Below are 27,059 nucleotides of genomic sequence, written 5' to 3'. Positions count from 1 at the left end.
TCAAAAACCACTAAAATATTAAATCTTGTTAGTTCTATATTTCCAATTAATTACAATAAGTTATGTAAACATTTTGTTGATTAACACAAATGGTCCTTTCTTAGTATTGGATTTGCTATAAATTATATAATATTTTAAATGTATGTAACAGTAAATAAGCTTCTAATGTTATGCTAATGATTTTACTTTTTATGTTAATAAATAAACATTTTAAAATGAAATCATTTTCTTATGTTTAAATGAAAAATGTTGTTGGGTTGTATTTTTGAAATATTATTACCTAATAATAGTTTTTATTTTTTCTTTGATTTGAGGTTGTTTAGTCATTAAATGAGTGCTTAGCAGTTCTTTTGGTCTATAATGATATGTAGATGATAAAATATGTCCCTTCAGAATATTTATTAGTAGTTATTACCATTACTATTTTACTTCTTATAAGAAAATAATATTTTTTCTTATTATATTATTATGTGTTACTTTCTGTATGCACAAATATATATCCTGTCCGTACACCTATGTCCATGTCTTTATATTGTCTTGATGAACTCACTACTTAATGGTAAAAGACACAAATTAAGTATTAATCATACATGTGGTTCAAATCTAGATATGAAACTTTAAAATATAAATAGTAGTATGAAATACTAAATAATTTAACAAACAAAAAGGATTGAAATATAAGTGAAATAATAGTATTATATTAAAATAATAATACATAATACTTAATTCTTAGTTAGTGTAATATTAACATTACAAATAAAATTGAATAATGCATACAATCATCAAATAATTCATAACTTATGTATAATGTATAATTGTCAAGGTCATTCGTTTAATATTTAAAATTATTAAAGATTAGTCCTTTAAATTTAATGATTAAAATCAAATCATCAATATCAATATAAGGAGACTTTTTATACAATTTTTTGTTAAAATAAATGGACTAAATTAATTTTAAAATTTACAGTTCACAATATCTTATCACAATTAATTACAATTTTAATAGAAGTTAAACCTTCAATTTAAAATCAAAATAACTTATTAAATATAATTAAAATAATTGTTTACACTTATTAGCGCCAAGATGCATAACATGACTGCTACTCAATCATTTAAATATAAAAGAACACGATACATATATATGTAGGAATAGTTAGGTTACCAATTGTTTAACATGGAAGATGTAAAAAACTATATCAAAATAAAATATGTAGTTGAAAAAATTTGGTCTTAGAACTAATTATTGATTACTAGTCTAAAATTTAAATAACACATAAATTACTTAATGTTCAAAGGTTGTGTAATGGAATGTTTTTTCTAAGTATTGAACACAGTTTGAGATTAAAAATTTTCAACTCCAAATGATTTTCTTATTCGATAAAAAACTATAGACGTTGATCGATTTATTGTTGTTCATCAAGTCTAAGCCTCAGTTTCTTTGTGAAGTCTCAATTTATCCAAAGGATACATTGGTGACAATTCCAGAGTCGATGGAGCAGTTGGTAAATTATTTCCTAAATGTAACCGTGAACTGAGATCATCTAATACTTCGGTAAATTGTCCCATATTCATGTTTTGGCCCAATAAATGTAATAATAAGAAATCTCCAACCTGAAATATGATAAGTTTTAATAATTTGTAAAATATTAAATGTATTAATAAGATTTTTAATAGTTTAAATTTCAATACAAAGCAGTTCAACTAGTGAAATAAAAATTAAATTGTGAACACAATCTTTAGCTTTTGGATAATACTAGAAAAAAAAATTGCACTATTATAATAATTTAAAAATAAGTTTACCTGTGTTTTTCTGATAAGTGCTGACACTGATTGAGGTGTACCAAATTTAAAACGGCGTAGTAAAATTGTTTCTCTAATTGAGGGTAATGTTACAACAGCGATACTGTATGCCAACGCCATTCCAGATATGATTGCCAATATGATAAACCAAAACCACAAAAATATGTAGATTTTTTCATTCAAGATATTCAATGCCAATACACAGAGTGCATCATGTGTTTGCATTGATCCAGATGGACCATATTTGTGGAATGTGCATTTAGTTACTCTTGGGAAAACAGCTACCATTGGATCAATTCTGTTTTCTTGATCCATTTGACTGAGTTCTAGAACTTTAGTACCGTATGAAAAAAATTCTCCTCCCAAAAAACTATCAATTAGGAACATGTTTCCAATTACATTCAAAAAATTGAATACCTAAAAATAACATCAAACATTAAATTAAATATAAAATTAAGACTTTAATATATTTACTTCGCATAGGAAATATCCTGAAGCATAAACATTGTGCATGTGTAAAGTATCAATAAGATATTGAACTAATTGCTTTTGACGACTTAGTCTATCGTCGTTTTGTCCAATAGAAGCACCACGTACACCATCAGTGATCATGCGAATTTTTCCTTCTTCCCAATTTTTCCATATCCAGTGGGGCACATAGAACAGAATTCCTTGGAAAAATAGCATGAATGGCACCCATTGGTAATAAGCATGGTACCGTACTTGATCTTTGCCATCAACATAATCCGATACACCAGGGTGAGCAACATGTGTACCAAGACCTTTACCAATTTTATCCGGCAATGTAAACGTATGAGTAATCCAACAAAATGTGTTAATAACATGTTCTGGAATAGCTCCATCAGTAATACAAGATATAGGATCACCTAAAAATTAAAACATAAATATAAATATCAGATAAATCCTAGAATTTAGTAGTTTTGACCTTGATAATAAATGTAACAGATGTAGTTCAGAATTAGAAGCAACAGGTCAAGTTAATAAAACAAAATAAAAAAAATTCCCTGGATGCATACTAATATAATATTATGTTATTTTACAACAATATTTTTTTTTTGAGGAGACAAAGGGAATTTAAATCTTGGCCCTACCAGGGTCCCCAACAATTGTGTCACTTTGTAATGTTAATTTGTTTTTATGATTAATAATCTACTCTTCGGACAACCCATTCACTTGCTTATTATTTATATAGGTCCAGGGTCAATTGAAAGGAATTGCCTCCTTTATTACAAACAATAATAAAGCAGCGTTCACCGTAGTGAGTTGCTGTTCTTAGAATAAGTTTCCATTATACAATAATTTACATCGGAAAAACAATAGTAAAAATCACACACTCACCGATTAGATTGTTGGCAGTAACCAATATACAGCATCCAAAGAGTATTGCCGTGGTGAGCCTGTAATGCGCTCTGAACACTGCATTGTCGATGTTGGCCTTGTCCACCACGTAACGCACCTTAATGAAGCCGGCCACAGCCGACAGCATAGGGAAAATTGCCATATCGCCGTCCTTTATGCGTTATTACACAACGATCGGATCTATACCGGGGGGGACATACACAACAATATTAATTTATAATCAATGATTTCCGGACTTCCGGAGTAACAAGACGGACGTTTGACGTCTATAAACGGTCGTACAAATCGCACAAAAACCGAGAAACCGCGGCCGGCTTAAACATGGGGCGGGGGGTGTGTACAAAAATAACAACGAAAATCCACACAGTCCTCAGGCATGCCACCGGACATCGGCGGAGGTATGCCGTGCGCCTGTATAGATATATTGTAGACACGCAGACACGCAGTAACAGGTATCTGTTGTCTGATGTCAACAGCCTCCCGTGCTGTGCTGTGCCACTTGCCACGGTCTCCCCCCTCCCCCTTTCGATCGTGTGCGCTGCTCCACGAATGCACCGGAGTTCTTAGACGGTTGCCCGTTGTCTATTATTATGCTCAAAACTGGTTTTTCGACCCGATCGCACGCACACATAATAATATCACATAGGTACGCGGCGCACGCATACCCGTAATAATAATTCCGACGTGTTCATAAAATATATTATTGTTGTTAATATATGTGTACATATACATACACACACACATATATATATATATATTGTGTCTTCGGGTGAAATAAATCGTACGCTGTACACGGCCGTAAAGGTACGCCGCCGAGTGACTCATGTACCCATTACAATATGCACCGACCATTCTTCGAATTTTCTCGTTCACCTATTTGATATAACGCTGCGCACATCACACCGCCAACAATTACGCGTGACTCGAACAACAATATTCTGTTGCACAATGTTTTATTAGTTGTAATAATGATTCATTTTACTGTATAGCGCGTCCCCCAACGATTTCGTTTCAGAGGCGACAGCAGATGTTCGATCAGACTGCCATCATCCGCCAGTCGTGTATTCATTACATTATCAAGAATTTATAATATGAAAAAATGAGACTTAGGAATTACCTATACATCTTATAATAGTATAGGTATAATATTCTAATAAATCCTTTTCCCCCTCGAACGGTCCTCCGGAATTCGAACATCTATTCGCTTATTTTACTAAAGATCGCGAGAACAACTACGATGATGCGTACGCATATCACACTCGTTTAACTATCACTGTTATACATGTGTACACACAAAACATAATTATCATTCGGTAGGTACCTGTACAATAATGTAAAAACAAAAAGCACGTTTACATACTGTGAAGGCAAACAATGGGAAGCGGTGACGCGCCAGACGTCATTCATCACCATACGTCAGGTGTTTGCGGCGATGGCGTAGGTCGAAACGAATACAAAGTGCAGCAACAAGTTGTAGCGCAAAAGATAATCGTACAAGAATAATACGATATCAATGTTGTATAGGTAAATAATATCGATCGAGTGAAAAAATAATGAAAAAATAGCCGCTCTAAAACACCTCGTGCGGTAAACCGTATCGTAGTCGTCGTTAAAATATGGTATTATACAATAATAGTAGATGTTGAGCATTTATTTAGTACGCGACGATAATAATATTATATTGTTATTAAAGCGCTGTATTACGGGGGGGGGGGGGGAAAATTAAATTAAAAACGTGTGAAACTAACCAGTTCGTCAGCAATGCCTGGGTGAATTATCGTGTGCCACCGCCGATCTGGAATCGTGATAATATTTTTTATTTCGTCGTCGTAGTCGTAGTTACTTCGCGTGTAACACGTATCGGATGGCGATAGTCCGCACCCAATCGATGCAGTCGCCGTTACTAGCGGTTCGTCGTTCGTCGACTGTATCGAACCGGTGGACAAACGCGCGCCGCGGCGCACGGGTTGGTCGCCGCCGCTGGAACGCGGAGCGCTCGGAACCGGTATCCGCCGCTTGCTTGATATTTTGTGTTTACCACCGCGTTACACGACACGCCGTCGTTCGGCGGTGCCATAGAGTGCAGGGACGAGTGCGTGGAGGGGATTTACGTGTGACGGATTTCCAATCGAGACTACGCTACGATGATAGTAATAATAATAATAATGTTAATGAGTGATTGGTTATTACGATAGATTTACGGTCGAAATCCGTCCGGAGATTTGTGGAAATAATCATGCCGCGTTCGAATGTTTTTTGAGGAAACGCACTGCCAGTCCGGCCCGGTAGGTGGCGCCATCCCCGCGCCGGTTTCCGTCGAACGGGTTGCGTTTTTTACATTTTTCATCCCATCTGGTGATATTTGTATAATATTAACTGCGAGCTAGCCGTTGCGTTTCCTCGAGCAGATTATTTAGCAAAATATCAAAAGTCTACGAATTTTTTATCGTTTTTGGTGTTGTGTAAATTCGTGGTCTTTGAACACGCACAGCAGTAAGATCGGTAGACGCACGCGGTGTACCTACTGCCGTTGTGAAAAATAGAAAGTTGTGATGCGGTGAGAATACGTTTAGGAGGAATATTATTATATAAAGAAAACAACGGATTTCCGTGCACAATAATAAATTGTGTTGTTCTCACTGTGGGAACTGCTGCAGAAAATAAAGTATTTGTTTTATTATAACACGGCAAAGAGTAACAAACCATTTGTATATACATCGTCGCCATTCTCGGATTCTCCTACAACTCATACAAGTTTACTTAAAAATATAGTCAAGATTTAGTAGAGATCGAGCTTACTGCTTACTGAATGCTTATAAATTATAATATTCTGTATCGTTATTTTGTTGTTTCTCTCGAAAATACTGCGGCAAGACAATTACAAAATTTTTTTATCTTCTAGTTACAGGAATTTTTTATTTGAAAAACTGGTTTTTGATAGGCAACAATGCCTCCATTGCTCTGCTTGAAAACTAAAATGTCTACACAAAGCTGATATACTTTAAATCATACTATTATATTTATACAATATTTTTAAACATTTAAACTTCGAAAAATGAATTTTATAATTCCTATAGGTCTTCAGAAATATTTTTATTGTATAAATTATATAGGTACTTATACATATTTGTTAGCAATTATATATTACTGAGGCGCAAATTGAGTTTTAAATTTTGGAGAAGCCTACTATTACGAGACTAGGCTTCCGTTCCTTCAATTTTCATCGATAAATTATCATACAGAAAATACTGCAGTTACCAAATTAATATATTGTTACACGACAACTGTTTTTTTTCAATACCTAGGTACATCAAATTTTTTTTAGCAAATCAGTGGGGGTTAGATTTCTAAACTTCTAATAAAGCATATTTTCATCATGTAATTTATTATTGAACGTTTAATACAAATCAAATTGTTTTAATCTGTAATTATAACAATACCAATATTATTATAAACAATATAAACCGTCTAACTGTCGGTTGATATAGAATATTTTATTATTGCTTGACAAGTGCCAAATATTTGCCCGTCTACGACGTGGACTTAGTAATCAAATATCTCTGTCGACATTTAATATAACAACTGTGCATTTTGGAATTTTACCTACTGGTCCCATACGGTTGTAAATTATAATACTGTTGTCGTTTATTTAACATTACAAAACTATTGTTTGTAATTCCTAAAATATAACATCGCTTTTTATACTAGGAATAAAAATAAATAATTTAAAAAATACATTGTTAAACTGTCATCAGTTAGTTATTGATATCAGACCTTCAAATTGTAATACAATATACAATATTATTATTATATTATTACTTTATGTCTTTTTAACAGTATTGTAATACGCATAATGCACTTAAACAATAGTACTTACTACTTTAGGTATACTTCCTTAAATTTTGAAATGTATGTATTTATGATATGTAGACTTAATTAATTCATTAAAAGGTCTATTATCGGTGGCATAACTAATCAAACTTCGATCCCTGCAGTCTGACTTTTAATGAAGGGTCTCTAATTTAAGTTTTGTTTTTTAATGTATGATAATTTATTTTTGTAGACAACATTTTTGATTAATATTATTCTATAACATATTTCATGATATCAAATAATTAAAGGTACCTACATTTTTCAAATAATAAAAAAAAGATGTGTATGATAATATCTAAGTGCGTTTAGTAATAATAATAATATTGTATATTACGGAAAAAATAAATTCCAAAGGCATTTTAAATATACATTAAAGTTACATGAGTATTTAGAGAAGAAGAGAAAAAAATTATATAATGTTAAATACTAATATATTATATTGTATAATATGATATTATAATATGTCATGGAAAATGAAATTATATCGGATATAATGTTCTTCACCGGTCATTTACGAACAAATAAAAGGATTATCGTGAATTTTTTGTGAATCACTATGAAATATGAAATGTTGATAATAATTAGATTTGGGACTTATATGAAATTATGAACTATAGGTATGTTTAATATACCGAGACAGGATCAAGTAAACCCATTCATTAGTATAGACTAAGAATAGACTACCAACAAGCTGTGATGTTGGAATATTATTGGCAGGGCATTAAATTAAAATTGGATTATGTTACGATTATTAACATTATTTTCATTTGATAAGGAACGTTTTTCTTCAGAAATTTTACTTCAGTAGTGTAATTTTTTTTTTTTTTTTGATTAAAAATTTTAAATTTAATATTGATACATTGAAAACTATTGGAGCATTACGCAATTTTATTTGCGTTTATTTTTGCCAGTAGAGCTTTTAACATTTTTTGTTATTTACTTTATAACACTACAAAATAACTTTTTAATCAATTATTCTTTGAGGTGTCAACTTCACAAATAACATGAATGTGTAGTTCATATTGTTTATAAACAATATACCTATAATGATAATTATCTATGTTTTTGGTTAATAACGTGAGTAGATATACCTGATTTATAACAATAATTACCTAGGATGTATTTGGTTAATAACGTTATAATGACTGATTAAATACATTAATTTTCATTTAATGTCATTTACCGTATGTCGTTACACATAAAATATACTATTAACTATATTTTTTTTCCTATTATACCTATAACGGCTATAAGCATACTATTTATATTTTAAAGAAAATTTTTATTATTTTTTTTCGATTTTACATATACAATTTATTATTATTAACTTATTGCTTATTTTTTTTATATTTTATTTTTTATAAAAAAGTAATTGAATTTTAATATGTATTAAAGAAAACCCGATCAATTATTTAAATTGTATTATATTAAATAGTAATTTTAAATTTGAAAGTAGCTATTTTGAGAACGGCTCTGATTATGATTGATTATTTGTAAATTTGCTTGCATTCCATGATAAATTCTGATATGATGACTATTCATCACTCTTCCACTCACTCTTCAATAATGTGGTATTGGTTGCAACATTATGTACACAGTACACACTAATACACACTAATTTCTAATTGTATATAGGTACTGAAATATATTAAAATAAAAAAATGTATACTAGATTAATATGATAGTATAGGTACCTGCATAATACAATAATATGTATATAATTTTTAAAATTTGAACCAAACTATACTTATCTGCCTATACGTACATAGTTTGCCGATAACTTTTGTACCTATTGGAACCCTCCCTTAGAACCAAAAAATAAAATAAATCATTTCTAAAGATATTAAAGTATGTAGAGATTTTTTAACATTAGATTTAGATTTAGTTGTATATAAAACACAACACCATTTTACAAATAAAAAATAATATTTGACGTATATACTGTATTATAGTATTGTGTATAATGCTATTTAAACCTTGCCTTGAAAAATTATTATTATTAGTTAAGTTATTATTGAAATTACGAAATTGGAATCATTAGTAAAAGAATAATAAATTATACATTCGAATTATTTGGAGAATATTTTAAATGCATAATAATATATCTTATTATTAGGTATCAATTTATTTTTAAGTTTTATTTTCCTCAACTGGTTAGGTAATACGTAGTATGTGCCTATCATTGTATGATGTTTAAAAATGAAACGTACTTTCACGTATTATTAAATGTAGGTATTCATTTAACTATTTGTTTTGTGAGAATTTAATACTCAAAGGCTTTGAAACTTCAATATATAAAGCGGATGAATTATACACATTATAAGAATGTGTAAAGTGGATGTACTATTATGTACTTAAATGTTTCTAATACTTTTAAATTTTAATACTTGTATACATATGATCATGGAAAATAAATCGTGCGTTTTATTAAATTACTTTAATATGTTTCATTTTGCCGTATTCTAATTCTTGCTAATTTAAAGTTTAAATGTGTAACTAAATAATAAATAAACTAAGTAAAATTAAAATTATTTTTAAATAAAAAGTAAAATATTCAGTTAATGTATTCATTGTTAAATAAAATACACAAATTAAATTATATTAAAAAAACCAATAATAGTAATATTTGAATACATTTTATTTTTTAATCACAATTGTTTGAATATTTTCTTTTACTATTTTATTTAATTTTTATCCATATATTTTTTACATCTAACTTGTTTACTATGTTAGTATTAAATAATATTATATTAATACATTACGTTCAATGTTCATTAATATATATCAAGGACAAATTGAAATACATATATTGTACTTGTATTTTGCATATACATTATACGTATACTAATGGTATCTACTGTATAATATTAAATAGGTCACACAAAATAATAACTAATGATAATTATTGGATTATAAAATTGTGACTTTATTATTTGTATACTTATAATATATAATAATTCAAATATATAGTAAAAACTAAAAAGTAGGTATATCATACCCACGTTAACTTATTAATCTTATATAGCTGTTGGGCGTTATATTATTAAAATATGTTGTATTTCGTATTAATTTTAACGATTCAATTTACATAATATATTGGCTGTTGGTATTTCGTATGTGTTCAAATTAAACAGTCGTTGAACTTGTTTTAAATCTTTCGTATTGGGTACTAGGGTCGTTAATAATGCTGTAGTAAACTGATCTTATATTCATTATTGGTAGCTTCTGTGGTTTCTATATAATATAATAATATGTTCGTTTATTATTATTAATGTATTAACATACTATGTTCGATGTCATTGAACGTTATCATTTTATTTAATATTTATTGAACGCACATATTGTGGTAAAAATATTATAAATCTTTCAATTTTAGTAATTTGTTAATATATAAAACAAAACAATGTTGTAAAATCTCAGTAAACAGCACTAAAAGTTAACAATAATAGTAACAAATCATCAAATTTTTATACGGTTATTTGAATTAGATATTTAATGTATTCTAATTTAAAACCATGCTATTATTATTTATACTATACACGAAAATTAACAAATTAGTCATAAATTAATTGGTATAACTGTATAAGTGTATAAGTAATGTATTAATATATAATATTATAATACATTTATGTAATTGTGCCTTCGTAATATTTTTCATAAATAAAATTCATATTATTTTTTAAATTTATTATCTTTTAAAATATTGTTGTCCGACTGAAAAATATTTGGTAATACAATTTTTATTAACATTATAATTTGCACCAGTTTAAAAAAAAAGTCAACTCAAATTATTAAATCTTTTGTTCATTACTTACAATGGTAATGTATTAAAGTGTTAAATATAATATTTGGTTGCTTACTTTTTAATAATATGTTAATATTCAATGTACATGCTAGGTATAATATGTTGTTAAATGCATTTTAAGTCGCATAATATATCTGAAATTAATAATTATCAAAAATTAAGATTGTTTTCTATAGGTAGGTACCTACTATACATTTTATCATTTCTATTAATTTGTTGGATTCAGCTAAGCATATCTATATAAATAGAGAAAAATTTAGGTTAGCTTCACACACATTATAATATGCGGTAAATGATAATAACCAAAGGTAAATCTATATGTTATTTATTTTAGCTATAAATAAAATAAATACTGGTATTAGATGTATATTTAATTTTGATTATTTTGTAATATTTTCATTAAATTAATCTAGTTTATTAATGTGGTACCTAACCTAACCTAGTTATCAACTTTAAAAGCATAGGTATTACTCATTATTTTATCTCGTTGAATGAGTATTTTATGATGTACATATCTAGTTGATAATCCTTGTAAGCGAGACACGAGTGTACATCTATCATATAAAAAATAAAAGATTTCAGATAAAATTCTTTTATTTGTCTATATGACATCTACCAATAGCTAGGCTTATAGCCTATTAGCTTATACAGCTGATTACTAAGTAATACTTAGGTATACAATGACTATAATATGTAATATGATATTATGATATTATGATATATATATCTCAATATCCGTATGACTGTTTATATCGCAATATATTATGTTGTAGGCTGTAAGCATATAATCAAATCAGGCATTTCACTAAATGCTTAAGCAAATTGTCAGAGTATTTAATTTTTTTGCAATTTCACTATCCGCCTAGACATTTAGTTAAATGCTTATTTCAAGTTAGGCAAATCATAAAAATGAAACATTTTGTATTATTTTAAAAATTTAACTATATATAATTATATAATTTGAGTATATGCGCCTAGGTAAGACATATATAATAATTAATAAGTGTTATTAATGACGTTGTTGTTGATTTTTATTTCTGGACATTTATATTTTTAGTTAAATAAAATAAAAACCACATATTTTGTTCCATAAATGATTATTATAATATCCAGTGTTTATAATGAATGAACTTGCTTGGTTGTTTTCATGATTTTATTTTTGTTTTACTTTTCTTGAAATGATTGAAATTAACATAAATTTTGCTTGGATATTAAAGATTTTGTTTTCATATTCTTCAACCATCAATCCTTAAATAAATAATTACCATTAATGAATAGTGAATACACCAGTAACAAAAAATACTATTATGAGTTTAAAGTTAAAATTCTGACAAAATTACAAAAAATTTTCAAGTTACTTGATAATTAATCATTTAAAGTTTTTTTAAAAATTTGTATAGCCTATGTAATATAAGATTCATTAGATATTCATACAAAAACCTAAAAATCTAAAAAAAAAAATATTTAAATACAATTTTTTATAGACGTTTTTTTGTCCAATTTAAATGAAATTAAATATTTTCATTAAGATTAAACATTTTAATTATTTTGCTATTATTTAAAAACATTATTTGTGGTACCTGAACTTTTACGTACATTATTTTATTTATTATGACATTTTCAAAATATTTAGATTAATTTAAAACAACCTATTTCTATTCATTTTAAATTTTCTAATTTTTATTTTAGATTCTAAACGAAGTGATCAATGTATTGATTTTACAATGATGTGTGTTTGTTTTTTTTTTTTTTGTGTCTGTGTACAGCATAACTATAATCGAAATAATGCTTCAATTTCAAACTTTGGGGATGGTTTTCGATGGAAAAATGAATATCCTTGGTGCATTATATAGGTCAAAATTAAACATTTTCCAACAGTTTTCAAAATATGTGACGGAAAAACGGGAATTTTTATGCAAAACCAATTTTCGACTGAATCGATTTTTTTATATGGTTGTAATTCAAAAACTAATCACTGTATAAATACTTGAAATCTTTACTAAATGTTTATGTTAGTGTTATTTATATACAGTTAAATTTTCAAAAGATGTTGGCTTTTTTTGAGTTATTTATAGAACACTGAAATTTTCGATTTTTATGAGATTTTTTTTTGAAATGTCGATAAAAAAAATTTTGGATGACCAAAAAACCTTTAAATTTTAATACAAGGTTCCTTACGAGTTGTTCTTATTGTAGCTAAAAAAAATTTTTATAAGCGTTCATAGTTCAAATTTTTGCGAAATCTGTCGAAAACGCGAAAATTTGCAAGTAATTTTGAAGTTGAAAAATCATAAAATTTCTTGTGTTAATAACTAAGGATTTAAAATACAACACTAAGTTTTCCATAAGTTTTCCTTCGAGTATTTATAGAGAAAACTCAAAGCATCAATATAGTAAAAAATTGAAGTGCGTTTGAATTTAAAATTTATATGAAATAGCGCAACGATAACAATTTTAAATATTTGTTATTATTCAAAAAATATAAGTCGTAGATACTTGAAAATTTCACCAGTTATTAAGATTGGCATTTTCTTCACATAATTTAATTTTCAAAATATTTTGACTTTTTTTGAGCTATTTATAGACAACTGAAATTTTCAATTTTTCTGAAAAAATTTTTTTAAGTGTCGATAAAATTTTTTTGGCTCAACAAAAATACTTGAAAATTTAATACAAAGTTTTTCATAGGTTATACTTATAGTGATTAAAAAATTATAAGAATACACAGGCACAATTTTTTTTCTATTAGCATTTGAAGTTCAAATATTGACAAAAATTCGTCAAAATCATGAATATTTGCAAATTATTTTGTAGTTGTAATTCATGAAAAATTTTGCATAAGTAGCTAAGAGTTGAAAATTTAATAAAAGATTTTTCATAAGTTTAGTTTACAATAATTATAAAAGAACTTAAATGTTGGTATATTCAGGCCATTAAAACATAAACCACCTTTTTCACCAACCACTGGAAATTATATTCTAGGCTGACAAATCATCTTCGTTCAGAATAGTTTTTTGTATACAATGATAACTATCATTGGATTAAAATTAAATACTCCTATAATAATATATAATAGTGATCCACGCGGTACCTAATGTACAGCAGACTCAGCAGAGCGGTACCCACTTACCCGCTTTTTTTATTGTTAATTTAAGTTTAAATTTTTATGACATTTTGACGCGGCCTCACGTGATGTGGTGGTTATTGGAGAGATATCCAGAATTAAATGAAAAAATTGGGGCCATATCAATTGGATATTATATATAATTTTAGTTTTTATTATATTTTTTTGTAATTCAAAAGTGACCTATGTGTTTAATAACGAGGTATACCTACCGATTCTCTATACTTAACCACACAGGACATAGATTTCTCTAGTTTTTTATTATAAAGTTAAATAAGGCTCGGAACTTTATGATGTAAAAATTTATTAAAAATCCATAAAATGGCATGAAAAAAATAATATTAAAAATTTATATTATACTTTAAAAATATTAAAATAAATTGATAATGATAACCATCTCATAAATTAATTAAACAAAAAACAAATTTATGTGTTAGATACTTCAATTTATTTTTTTACACTTAAAAAAAAGTTTACTATGTATACAACTGTATACACTATTTTTTAGTAGTAGTGTCTTCCTTTGTCGTAAATATAAATATACAAATAAATATATTTACTCAAATAATTGAATAGTATACGACATATCATGTTACTTTTTTCAAATATTTATAATTTAATAATAATATGTTACGAAAAATTAAAAATTAAATTTTTTCATCAAATTATGTATTCAACGAATCAAATTTTTGCTGTGTGTATAGAAACAACACATAAGAACAAAACAAAAATAATGTAAATTAATCAAGTTCTAGTCCTTAATTATAAATTATAACCATAAATAATACAATCCCTTAAAAGGCCAAAAATATATTTTTATTTTTATTAAAATAATAAATAATAAATCTGCGCCCAAATAAATATGGTATATATCACATATTATGCACATATGATTATATGTTAATAATATTACGCGATTAACCGATTAGGGAGAATAGTTTTTTTCATTTTAAACTGTTTAATCTTAAACCGTTTATTTTCTTCGAGTTAATCCAATTACTAGAATCTAGTATTTAATTTAGCTGTTAACTATAATTATTCATCAATCATAGTAGAGGTATTATAAGATAAGAAAAAAGAACAATTATTTACGTAATCTTAATAAGTAATGTAATTTTACATTTACTATTTAGTATTTTAGTATAAACATTGACTGTCAACATAAGCGGATGGCGATGCTGTACGGAATATAATATGTGATATTGTGATAGGTAATAAGTATAAATAACGTAATATTTTATACTGATAGTTAAAATGCATTGACAAATGATAGGTATCTTGTGTAAAGTGTCGAGTGAATATTGGAACAACCGTCATATGGTATACTATAAGTACGGATTAAAATTAAAATGCAATGGTATAATGGTATGTAACAAAATTTTGAGGTTTATAAAAGACACATAGTTATGGATATGCATCCCAAATTTTACCTATACTATAGATATTATAATATATATAATTATTCTGGATTTATGCCGATATAAATTAATTTACTTGAAATATGAGAAAAATATTCCAAATTCATTTCGTTTAAAATATATATATATAAGTTAAATAATAACTGTTGGTATCATAAATAGCTCCTAAATAGTAAATAAAAAGCCAAATAATGTATTATTAGTCATTACTTTTATTATTATCATCGTATCTTATATACTGTAATAGTAACTGTCAATTACCAAATTAAATATTACTTTTACATTGAAAATAACAAAACAATTTAAAATGAACTAATATTATAATGTGGAATATATGCAGAGCCCTACTTTTAATTAAAAAATTACTTTTGTGTCAGACCTTGGTAGTACAAACATATAGTTTTATAACAAAAATGTATTTTTTAGAAAACTGGGATTGGATTTAGTTCCTAGGTGTGGTGCCGAGATGGTTGATCCAGCTACAATGAGTGCTGTAGAGCTTTACAAAGTTGTATGTATATTTAATAATGCTACAATAATATATTTATTTTTAATTATTTGTAGATGTGTAATGTTTCTTTTTATGAATTTTAGCATGTTCAAAGTTCGGAAAATATCCAAGGTGTATCGGTTAGTATTTCATTACACTAGTATTATAAAATTATTCAATATCCTACTAATAATGAATTTCTTACAATTTTAGGCGCGAGGGACGTTAAGAAGACCTAAAGATACATCTAAAATTCAAACACGTCATATGTTTATGTGTATGCGGGATTTTGGTTACCATATTGGGGAAGAAACCGAAGTATATTTTTCACTCTACGATGCCAAAAATTTTAAATTTATCAGGCAAGTTTTATATTTGTTTTTTACGTATAACTTATTAACATAATAATATATTAATTTATTCGTATACATGTTTCATAATCGTTTTGTATTAATCAAATTGTTTTTTAAAATTTCCAGTGAACGATTTTTAGTAAAAATATCCAAAGAAGGTTTTTCTAATTACATTGAAAAATTACACAACAATTGTACTATTTTTACGGTAAGTTATGAAAGTCTTGCGATTTGTTTGTTATATAAATTGTAATAATGTACTAAATATGTATACACCCGACTATATTTCGACTGTATAATATAGGAACTCGGGCTGCAAGACTTGTCGCGCGACCTTTACATTGTAGCTCATGTGATGCGAATCGGAAAAATGGTATACTCCGAGTCGTCCAAAAAAGTTTCTCTGTCGTCGTCGTCTTCATCATCGTCAGCGCAGACACCGGTGTCCTACTTCAAACGTCCGCTTGGAGTTGCCGTCCTTAACATCAGCGAAATGCTCACTTCGAACAACAGCAACAGCAGTGATGAGCGGGAGTTCACATTTCGCGTGTTCCAGACGGACGAAAAGGACTTCTGTCAGCTGCACGACACATTGATCCGGAAACAGAACAGCAAGTACAGTCCGCTGTCCAGCCACCCCAACTACGGTATTGTAATATCACTGCGGATATTGGATGGCGACCTGCGACAAGTGCGCGAGGAAAATCCGTTGGCGTTCAAAAACGTGTCAACCACGAAGAAAATGGGTTTTCCGGACGTGATAATGCCGGGACACGTGAGGAACGATCTGTATCTGACCTTGGAGAAGGGCGAGTTCGAAAAAGGTGGCAAGTCGACTGGCAAGAACATTGAAGTATCTGTTGTCGTCCTCGATTACGAGGGTAACGTGGTCCCGGACTGCATATGGGGTGCGTCGGGAACGGACTCGTCCGCCGAATACCGTTCAATGATCGTTTACCACCACAACGCTCCATGCTGGATGGAGACGATTCGACTAGCCGTGCCCATTGAGAAGTACAACATCGCGCACATACGCTTCGAGTACAGGCACTGTTCTAGTAAGTCATGCAAGATTTAATTATTTAAATATCATTTAAACATAACCGCCATAACCATTTTAATATTTAATGGTTACTATTTAGTACTTATACGTACTGGTCTATTATCGCCCATGCGTTGGTTATAAAAAATTATTGCCCCGTCAACAAGCGGAAATCGCTGATAACATGATAATAACATGATTAATAAAATCAATATTATTAATAAATCAATATTTTAGTAGATTCTTATACTATACTTGTAATATAAAATATTCAGTTTATACTGATTTTAAAATAAAATAAAATATAAAAAAATGTTGACCTATACTAGGAATTATTTGATAAAATGTAATTGTACATAACTATATATAATAAATAATAGTAAAACAATTTTAAAAATATGTCATACATTTTAACAAATATACCCCGAGTATAAGACACGAGACCTCCTATAAAAAGTTATTATATTTTTTTAATAAATATTGTTTAATATGATTTAATGTAATATATTACATTTTATTTTTATTTAAAAATAAATATCTAATTACTATAATTATTAATTAGTACTACCTAAGTAATTGATTATAGTTTAAAATTTACTATTCAAATTTAAAATTCATTAATTCAATAAATTCGCTTTGAAAATATTACCATTAGTCAATATAATTCAAGTCAATAATCTATTAATAAGTAAAAGGATTAATTATAAATAATAGATGATTTTAAAATGAATACAATTTTATTTTAAAAAAAATATTTATAATAGTAATTTTATTATCGTACTACCATAGATAGGTGCTTTATAATTAAAAATGCGATTATTGTCTTACAATAATTTTGATTAGCTTTACTTTTATTAAATTCTTAATTATTAATTTAGGGCTATGATAGTATAAGATTTTGCATTTTTTTAGGATTTATGGAATATAGATTTTCAAGCACAAAATGTGATTTGGTCATCTGTCATCTATGAGTTCAAATATATAGCTTTATTTTGTATTTATTGTACTTTTTCGGATTTTGGGTAGTATTTTTGTAAATTTTTAAATGGTCATTATAAATTATTGTACAATCATATTAAGATACAACAATAAAATAAAATCGTAAACATATTTTCTAAAAATGGTTAATGTTTCAAAATACCAATCATTTGTATAATATAAAATATACTCATTGTAGTTGTTTGACTAAACCAACCGATAATAATCGATAATAGTGTTCGATTACGTGTTATCTTCATCAATTTATATTTATTTGTTATTTATTAATTTATTAATATAATCATTTTTTTTTTTTTTGGAGCATTCTATGAAATCATTTTTTCCTATTGAGTCATTTTTTAGGTTTTTTAGGTCATTTTTTTTTAGTTTTTTTAGGTCATTAATTTTCTAGCTCTAAATTTATCATTAAACATTATAGCCCAGCTTAATTATATAATATAGCCATAAAGGTATTGAAAAATTCAATGAATTTTTATTTATTGACATTATAGAATATAGATACCTTTACAAACTTAGAAAGTTTTTTCTCTAACATACTTGTGAATTAAAGCTGTACGGATTGATATAAGTATTTCTTAAAAATATCCATTTGGCATTTACATTTCTAGCTCGTGACAAAGCAGATAACAAGAAACTGTTCGGCATATCGTTTGCGCGGCTGATGGAGCCCGAAGAGGCTACGTTGCAAGACGGCGTCCATGAATTGTTCGTCTACCGCTGCGACGAGCGTACCAAACTTCACCCGGTCGACTACTTAGGTCTGGCCGCTAGTGTACACGAATCGTCTACTTGGACCAGTTCGCCTGAACCAGGTTCTGTGTTCTCATGCAGCCATAAAGAAATAGTGACAGTTCGCACGATGTTGTGTTCGACAAAATTGACGCAAAACGGTACCTATAATCCATTTAAATTATTGTGACATAGACGTTAAACCTTATATTATAGATGGTCGCTTATTATTTCGTCTCGTCTCGTCTTATTAAAACTGCGTCAATAAAATTTGAAATAGCACGTTTCAAATTCGTGTTGACCGCTCAAACATAGAGGCTGGTTTTGTTGTAATTTAAACGTTTTAACATTTTACTCAAATACATCCGGTTAGAAGACATTGTGGTATTTTATCGGATTTTGTTTTTCTTTATAAATAAAGGTAGTTAACACAATGTTTATTGTTTCAGTGGATTTGTTGTCATTATTGCAATGGAAAGAACACCCTCATCGGATTCAAGAAGCTCTGACACGAGCTTTACGCCTGGATGGAGAAGAACTTGTAAAGTTCCTACAAGACATATTGGACGCTCTCTTCTCAATGTTTTCCACAGATGATGGCAATTCAACCATCCACTCTGGACTTGTATTCCATGTTCTAGTCAGCATTTTTAGTTTACTCTATGACAGCAAATTTGAACATTTTAAACCAGTGATGAACGCTTACATCAAAGAACATTTTGCTGCAGCTTTAGTATACAAGTAATTGTCTTATTAGTTATTGTATAAATATTAAATACCACAGACTTAATATCAACTTAAATATTACCTTTAATAATCTTCAACCTTGTGCTAAATACAATTTTAGAATAAAAATTATTTCATTGATTAAATTGAAAAATAAATTATATTCCATTAAATTATAATATATAATAAAGGTGATACATGTTTGCCTATTTTATGTTTAGAGGGTTATTAAGCAGTGTCCAACATTGTGCTGAGCTAGTTATGTCAACAGACCGCCAAGAGCCAATACAAAAATGTTTCCGCTCATTAGAATATATTTTTAAATTTGTTATTCAGTCTCGTCTATTATTTTCTCGTGCAACTGGTGGCCAATTTGAAGATAGTTTCCGATATGATGTACATCGTGTATTTGCCTCATTGGATAAAATGCTGTGTTCATCATTTGAAATGATTTTACCTACTCAAGTAAAAAAAAATATTATTTAAAATTATTATTACCTATTCAAATTAGTTTATAGTATGTTTAAAACTATTATTCTTTCTCATAGATTGCATTATTGCAAAGCGCAAGTGCTGTGTTTGACCAGCTAGTTCAAGTGTTGCCAGTTATTGAGGTAGCTAAACTTGGAGTATCCATGTTAGATTGCTTGCCATCTCGTGATCTACCTACACCATTAACTCAAGCTAAATTAGGCGCTATTAAAGATTTGGTTGCAGGAAAGGTGTTCAAAGATGATGGTAATACATGAAATTTTACTTAAAATATCATTTAAATTAATAGTAACCAGATGTATGTTTTTGTTTTTTTTTTGTGTTATATTATAGAAGCAAGGAATTTGTTATTGATAACAATATGTAAACATCTAAGACACCATATTAGCGCTAGAGAAGAAATTCAACTTTGTACAGATATCCTAGGAGAAATTTTAACATTTTTATTTCATTTAAATCGTTCACACGACAGTAGTAAGGTCAACATATGTTTTCGTCGTGATTTAGAAATATTGAGTCTTAGTACATTAGATATGTTAATTGAAACATGTCTTATTGTAATTGATAGAATGGTCTCTGTATTGGTAAGTTACACTTTATTATGTAGGTACCTAGTTTGTATTATGAATTAATTTTGTAATATTAACTTAGAAATATTATAAAATTCTATTTTTCAGGCTAATATGGTTGCATGCTTAGTTTCTTTATTACAACTTCTTGATGATTATCATTACAAACGACTTTGGGAAGAATTGGGTGATCGTAAACCATTAAAAGATTTTTTATTAAGAGCATTTTTATTATTTAGACATTTAATTAAACATGATGTATTTCCAACTGATTGGATGGTCATAAAAATGACTACTAACAATGTAATTCTAGCAGCTCTACAACAATTAGCAAAACCACTAGTATTTTGCTTCTTAGAGACATGGCCACATTTTGATTATCAAGTGTGGTCCACTTATTTTAAATTAGCTGTTGCATTTCTCACTCAACCAGCTCTTCAATTAGAAACATTCACTATTGTAAAACGAACAAAGATTATTGAAAAGTATGGTGATATGAGAGTACTAATGGGATATCAAATACTGTCTGTATGGTCTAAGCTCGGTAAAAAAAAATGTTTGTTTTTAAAAATAACTGTATAAACTAAACTGTAATTTAATAAATAATAGGCGATCACAAGATAAATTTTATACCATCCATGGTGGGACCATTTCTTAAAGTAACATTGGTGCCAGAAGCTGAATTGCGTAAGGCAACACTTCATATATTTTTTGATATGATGGAATGTGAACAACGAGCTCGAGGCAATTTTAAAGAAGTTGAATCAGAACTTATAGATAAATTGGATTATTTGATTAGTGAAAACAAAGGTGACGATGAGTATCGACAACTTTTCAATACAATGTAAGTTTTTTACAGTTTTAAAAATTTAAACCAAGTCAATTATAATTAATATAGATAATTGTTTTGTATATGCTGCATATAGGGAAAATTTAAGTATAGTGTAAGTCCAATGAAACTTAAGAAAAATTAAAAATTAAACTGCATTTTTGTAATGATTTTATAGATTATTAGAGAGAGTACATCAAGAAGAACAGGATGGTAGTTGGCAAGAAACGGGTTCAGTTTTCATTCATTCTGTTACACGTTTATTAGAACGACTATTAGATTATAGGAGTGTAATGCGCGGCGATGATAATCGTGACAAACGTATGTCATGTACAGTGAACTTGTTGAATTTCTACAAAAATGAATTTGATAGAAAAGAAATGTACCTAAGATATATTTATAAACTTCATGATTTGCACGTTTCTGCTGATAATTTCACTGAGGCTGGATTTACACTGAAACTTTATGCTGATCAACTGACTTGGACAGATGGCCCAGTATTACAAGGTGATCCAACAAATTCAATTTGTCAATGGCAAAGAAAAGAACAGCTATATCATGAAATCATACAATACTTTGATAAAGGAAAAGTAAGTATTGAAACCTCAAAAGTTAAATTATTTTATTTTATATAATTATTCTTACAGTGTTGGGAAAAAGGACTACCTTTATTAAAAGAGTTATCAGATTTCTATGAAAAACGACTATTTGATTACTCTAGATTAAGTGCAGTATTGAAAACACAAGCCAAATTCTGTGACAATATTCTGACTCAATTACGACCCGAACCAGAATATTTTAAAGTTGGATTCTATGGACAAGGATTTCCACTTTTTGTTCGGGTACATTATTAATTCATTTATTAATACTTAAATATCTTAAATATATTCATATTAATTACAAAACATTTTTTTTTCAGAATAAAGTTTTTGTTTATCGAGGTTTAGAATACGAACGAATGGAAGCTTTTACTCAACGATTGCAAACTGAATTTCCAACTGCTCAACTTTTAACAAAAAATAGTCCACCATCGCAGACCATTTTACAGTCTGATGCTCAATGTATATTATTTTTATTATTAATGAATTATGAAATCCTAATTCTTAAATCACATTTCAGATATTCAAATTTGCAATGTAAAACCAGTGCCAGACATTGGTCCTCCTTCTTCTGATAAACCTTTAGCTATGATTCCTGAAAAAGTTGGACGGTTTTATGAAGTAAATGATGTATGCACTTTTCAATTGGATAGACCTATGCACAAAGGTTTGGTAGATCGAGATAATGAGTTCAAAAGTCTTTGGTTGGAACGTACTATTTTAATTACTAGTGAACGTCTGCCTGGTATACTTAGATGGTTTGAAGCTATAAGTACAACAACTGAGGAAGTGCCCCCGATTAAATTTGCTTGTGAAACTATAGATTCTGTTAACAAAAATTTAAAACTTATAATTAATCAATATACAAATGAGCCTAAAAGAAACATTAATCCATTAAGCATGAGACTTCAAGGGACAATTGATGCAAATGTTATGGGTGGCATATCAAAATACCAGTCAGCATTCTTTTCTCAAGACTTTGTTCAAAATAACCCTCAATATTATTCACATGTTTTACATTTAAGCTCATCCATAAATCATCAAGTAAGATCGTAGATTTCATCAAAGATTGAATTTATAATATTATGTTTTACGTGTTATTTTTTTTTTAGATTGAAATAGTAGAAAATGGATTGTTAATTCATGGTCAACTGGCACCGCCTGAAGTACAGCCTCTTCATCATCGTTTAGTCGAGCGTATGGTACAACTGAAACAGAACTTGCGAGCGCCACCTCCACCAGAAAGCATAATTAAGTATGAATAACACATTACATAATATAAAATAATAAATAAATAAAGATATAATAAATTAATTTTATAATTGTTTTAGTACACCATTGCCACCAATACCATGTGTTCCAATTGATAATAATTTCCATTTCCGTTCTACTGAAGAATATACAAATACTGTTACTTATTTTGACGAGCGACGCGATGAATATGAAGATATATATAGCAAGACATTTGATCTACCAGATGCATGTGCTCCACTAGTTCCACATCGAGAAAATCGGATTAAATCTGAAGGATCCTTACCAAACAATAAGATCAAGTAAATAACTCAAATTATTATGGTACTTTTATTCATAAAATTATTGTAAATTGTTATGGTAATTTAGAGCTGATCCAAAATCAAATAATTCTTGGAAACCGGGAAGTCCTAATTTGCAAAGGCACTCTGTGGATAGCAGTGTGAGAAATTCATGGTCACTTGAAGATAGTTCTCCACCACCATTGCCTCCAAGAGGTACCATTCTTATAAAATGTTCAATTATTTATGTATTTATTAATTTATTTATTTTTAGCCCCAGAGAGAAGAACCAGTGATGCTCCTCCGTTACCACGAAGATTACCTTTGCGCCGTGTAAGTAAAATTTCTATTTTAATTATTGTTAAAATTTTTAATTTTTTTAATTTTTTAAAATATTATTTTTCCTTAGGATTCTGAAATTACTGATTTGGATACACCAGTGTTACGTGATTCAGGCTATTCAGAATCTTTACATTCGGCATCATATGAAGAATTTGTATTACCTTCAATCGATAAAGATAAAACGCCACCTCCATTGCCGCCTAAAAATATACAATCTCAACCTAATTCTGAGCAAAATGGTATAAACTAAATATAGTAGACACTCAGTATGTAACTCAAACATTGATGACTCAAAATTCTCGATTTCTCGAATAAATAAAATTCCCATTTGAATAGTAATAACACTTAACATTTAAATAATATTATTAATTCAAAAATTACTTGAACAAGTTTTTGATACTTTTAATTTTCTTATCCAAGTCTTACTAAAGTTCATAAATATTTAAAGCAACGATAAAACCAATTTATATTACATACTTAAAATAGTTGATCATATTGATTATTTTTTACTTATGACTTGATTCGTGAAACCCAACTATAGTAGTTGATTGAGTAAAGGCAATGAAAATATGGGAGGTTTATTTAATCCATTCGGTTGTTTAGAAAAAGAATTGAGAACAATGTATTTAATAAACAAAAACAATTAACCTTACACTAATTCTTTAAAAGTGATAACATTTAAGTAGGTATATTAATGTAAATTTCAATTTTTTTAAAGTAAGCTACATACATATTTAAAAATAAATATATAGGTATAATTTCTTAAGATTTTGGTAACTCAAAATTGTTAGTGAGTAGAATCTTTTTACTTCCCCGTGAACTTTGAGTTACCGAGAGTTAACCGTGCTTAAATAGTATGAACGGTATATTTTTCAATTATATTTTGATTTTAGAACTCCCAATTTTGGAAAATTACTCTGTGCCTGGAACAATGAGACGCTTAGAATCTAGCCCCTAGTCAAATACAAGACTCATATTATAGAACTGGTGCCATGATATGCATAAATGTAACTATTAGTTAATATGAATTAAGTTATTCTTAAATTATTTTTATACTACATTATTGTATTAATGAGTGTGTTTGTGATGTTTTAATTTTACTATATGTTTTTTAAAAATACTCTTTATGACTTAAGTTAAAAATTAGAATGTAATTTAATCAGTGTTTTTTTGTGTGTGTATGAGCATCACTACTTATTCCTATCAATCCTATCCAATTAGCTATTTTCATACACTTAATGATTACATTTATTCTATTCTATATAATATTTTATGCCACATAACAATAAGAATGAACAAAATTGTTCATCTGTTTCGACAAGACGACAACATACAACATTTGTATGTTTTTATTTTTTCATCATTGAATATTCATTTTCATTACTCTTATTTAATTTTACTATATACACTAATTTTATTAACTATATTAACAACTAAAATTTTTAGTTCTTATAATTTAATTCATGGGCAAAAATATTTTTATAATATTATTATACAGTGGTTTAAGAAATAGTCGTACCAGCATGTGTTTTCAATGTTTAACTTAACATACTAAATTAAATGTACAATCAGCAGTTCCAATTTTATGTTGTTAACATGAATATTATAAAGAACTGATTTATTATTAAACTTAAAGGTTAGAAACTAAGAGCATTGTATATGGCTTCTCTTTGATTTTATAATGTATTAATTTTTTTAGTAAATTATGAGTACCTACCTATGTACTCTATAATAATTAAAAATTCTCATGGGTTGTTTAAAAAATGAAAAAAAAGTTAACAAGAAATATTAAAGCCAACAACACAAAATTAGTTCTGCTGGAATAAAATTTGGTATACAATATAATTTATAAAACAGAAAACACATTCAAGTGTGGCATTTTCTTTAAACAATATATTATTAAATAATATGATTGTAGTATTCAATTAAAATATTTTTGTTTTTTCACCACAAAATAGTATTGTACATTTTGTACTACTTGTCTTTTAGCCCATTAACAAGAACAATGTAGTTTTTACTAATTACCCTTATCGTATGACTGACGTTACCAAATTTGTATACTATGTGTGGGACTGGCTTTTAATTCATACATTATTGTTTTAGTTCTCCTGCTCAATAATTTATTTTGTGTGTCAATTTATATTATTATTATTATACATTCCAGTCTTCCATGACTATTTTAATTATTATATTATAATTTATCTGTATTACATTAGCTACATTATTATAATTTATCCTCGTAATCCAATTTTATGATGCTCATTATTTATTTACCATGAAAAAAATAGATTAGAAAATATTATAAAAAAATAAATAATCGATGTACCTATAACAATCACAAGCGAGTTTTATTTGAATTTCCTGTCCAAAAAAAATTTAAGAAAAAAAATGTGGTCATGTTGCTGTGTGCAAGACAGCAGTGCCCATGACCGTATATGTGTAATTCCATCCTTGTCTAGGGGAGTGCTAACCGTCTCTCCTTTTATACAACACAGATGCTTTGAGCAGATTTTTATTATATATACTATCAAGTGTTCAATAAACATGACAAGTGAGAGCGAGTCAATGATAAATATTCAGATCGCTCTATGTAATGAGTTTGTTCTTTAATGCAATGTTTTTTATTTGACCTCTAGATAGCGTTGTATGAATCAAATAATAAAATAATATTTTTAGTCAACAAACCGTTAACAAAATTACCCTTAACTATACGGCCTTTTATTATTTTATTTTGACTAAACCATAATTCATAATTACGAATTTATGTATTTTTTTACATGAAATATTATTGTTTATTAATGAAATAAATTTTTCATGCTTTTTATTTGGTGCTTATTTTCGTCTTACTGATAAACCGAAACAGCGGAACATGAATGCAATACTTACATTTTACGGTGTAGTAGAGTTGTTATGGTAAATATAAGTTTTTATGTCATAACGTTTATTTAGTTTTATCC

The 27,059-nt window shown here is 28.1% G+C and overlaps 2 protein-coding genes and 1 non-coding gene across 5 annotated transcripts in view; 1 reads left to right on the top strand and 2 right to left on the bottom strand.

The window, feature by feature from the left end:
- Positions 1–26,437, top strand: part of LOC114125563 (dedicator of cytokinesis protein 3) — a 31,467-nt gene extending 5,030 nt beyond the window's left edge. The window contains exons 1-24 of one of the 3 annotated variants that reach the window (XM_050201532.1): positions 15,194–15,347; positions 15,827–15,911; positions 15,995–16,030; positions 16,104–16,252; positions 16,370–16,451; positions 16,548–17,301; positions 18,893–19,174; positions 19,463–19,754; positions 19,961–20,204; positions 20,288–20,477; positions 20,565–20,815; positions 20,909–21,344; positions 21,410–21,644; positions 21,727–21,744; positions 21,808–22,219; positions 22,277–22,471; positions 22,549–22,690; positions 22,749–23,272; positions 23,341–23,483; positions 23,560–23,781; positions 23,849–23,976; positions 24,035–24,093; positions 24,170–24,341; positions 24,996–26,437. In XM_050201532.1, the coding sequence (XP_050057489.1) occupies positions 15,867–15,911; positions 15,995–16,030; positions 16,104–16,252; positions 16,370–16,451; positions 16,548–17,301; positions 18,893–19,174; positions 19,463–19,754; positions 19,961–20,204; positions 20,288–20,477; positions 20,565–20,815; positions 20,909–21,344; positions 21,410–21,644; positions 21,727–21,744; positions 21,808–22,219; positions 22,277–22,471; positions 22,549–22,690; positions 22,749–23,272; positions 23,341–23,483; positions 23,560–23,781; positions 23,849–23,976; positions 24,035–24,093; positions 24,170–24,341; positions 24,996–25,060 (5,076 nt within the window). In that variant the 5' untranslated portion in view covers positions 15,194–15,347; positions 15,827–15,866 and the 3' untranslated portion in view covers positions 25,061–26,437. Of the gene's footprint in view, positions 1–15,193; positions 15,348–15,826; positions 15,912–15,994; positions 16,031–16,103; positions 16,253–16,369; positions 16,452–16,547; positions 17,302–18,892; positions 19,175–19,462; positions 19,755–19,960; positions 20,205–20,287; positions 20,478–20,564; positions 20,816–20,908; positions 21,345–21,409; positions 21,645–21,726; positions 21,745–21,807; positions 22,220–22,276; positions 22,472–22,548; positions 22,691–22,748; positions 23,273–23,340; positions 23,484–23,559; positions 23,782–23,848; positions 23,977–24,034; positions 24,094–24,169; positions 24,342–24,995 lie in introns of those variants that run through there. The other 2 variants (XM_027989274.2, XM_050201531.1) reach the window with 2 other exon arrangements.
- Positions 677–5,233, bottom strand: LOC114125564 (innexin inx3). Its single transcript, XM_027989275.2, has 5 exons — positions 4,929–5,233; positions 3,160–3,360; positions 2,275–2,687; positions 1,801–2,217; positions 677–1,611 (listed from the first exon to the last, which is right to left on the bottom strand). Exons 2-5 carry the CDS (start codon positions 3,320–3,322, stop codon positions 1,423–1,425), a joined length of 1,182 nt encoding a protein of 393 aa, XP_027845076.1. The 5' UTR covers positions 3,323–3,360; positions 4,929–5,233; the 3' UTR covers positions 677–1,422.
- A 47-nt stretch (positions 26,438–26,484) lies between the features above and the next one.
- Positions 26,485–26,595, bottom strand: LOC114125616 (U6atac minor spliceosomal RNA). Its single transcript, XR_003592531.1, has one exon. It is a non-coding gene; the product is annotated as a U6atac minor spliceosomal RNA (small nuclear RNA).
- Between the last annotated feature and the right edge of the window lie 464 nt (positions 26,596–27,059).

This window comes from Aphis gossypii, chromosome 2, assembly GCF_020184175.1.
Source record: "Aphis gossypii isolate Hap1 chromosome 2, ASM2018417v2, whole genome shotgun sequence".
NCBI lineage: Eukaryota > Metazoa > Arthropoda > Insecta > Hemiptera > Aphididae > Aphis > Aphis gossypii.
The sequence above is the reverse complement of the archived record's forward strand: the minus strand, read 5'-3'. Positions and strand labels throughout refer to the sequence as shown.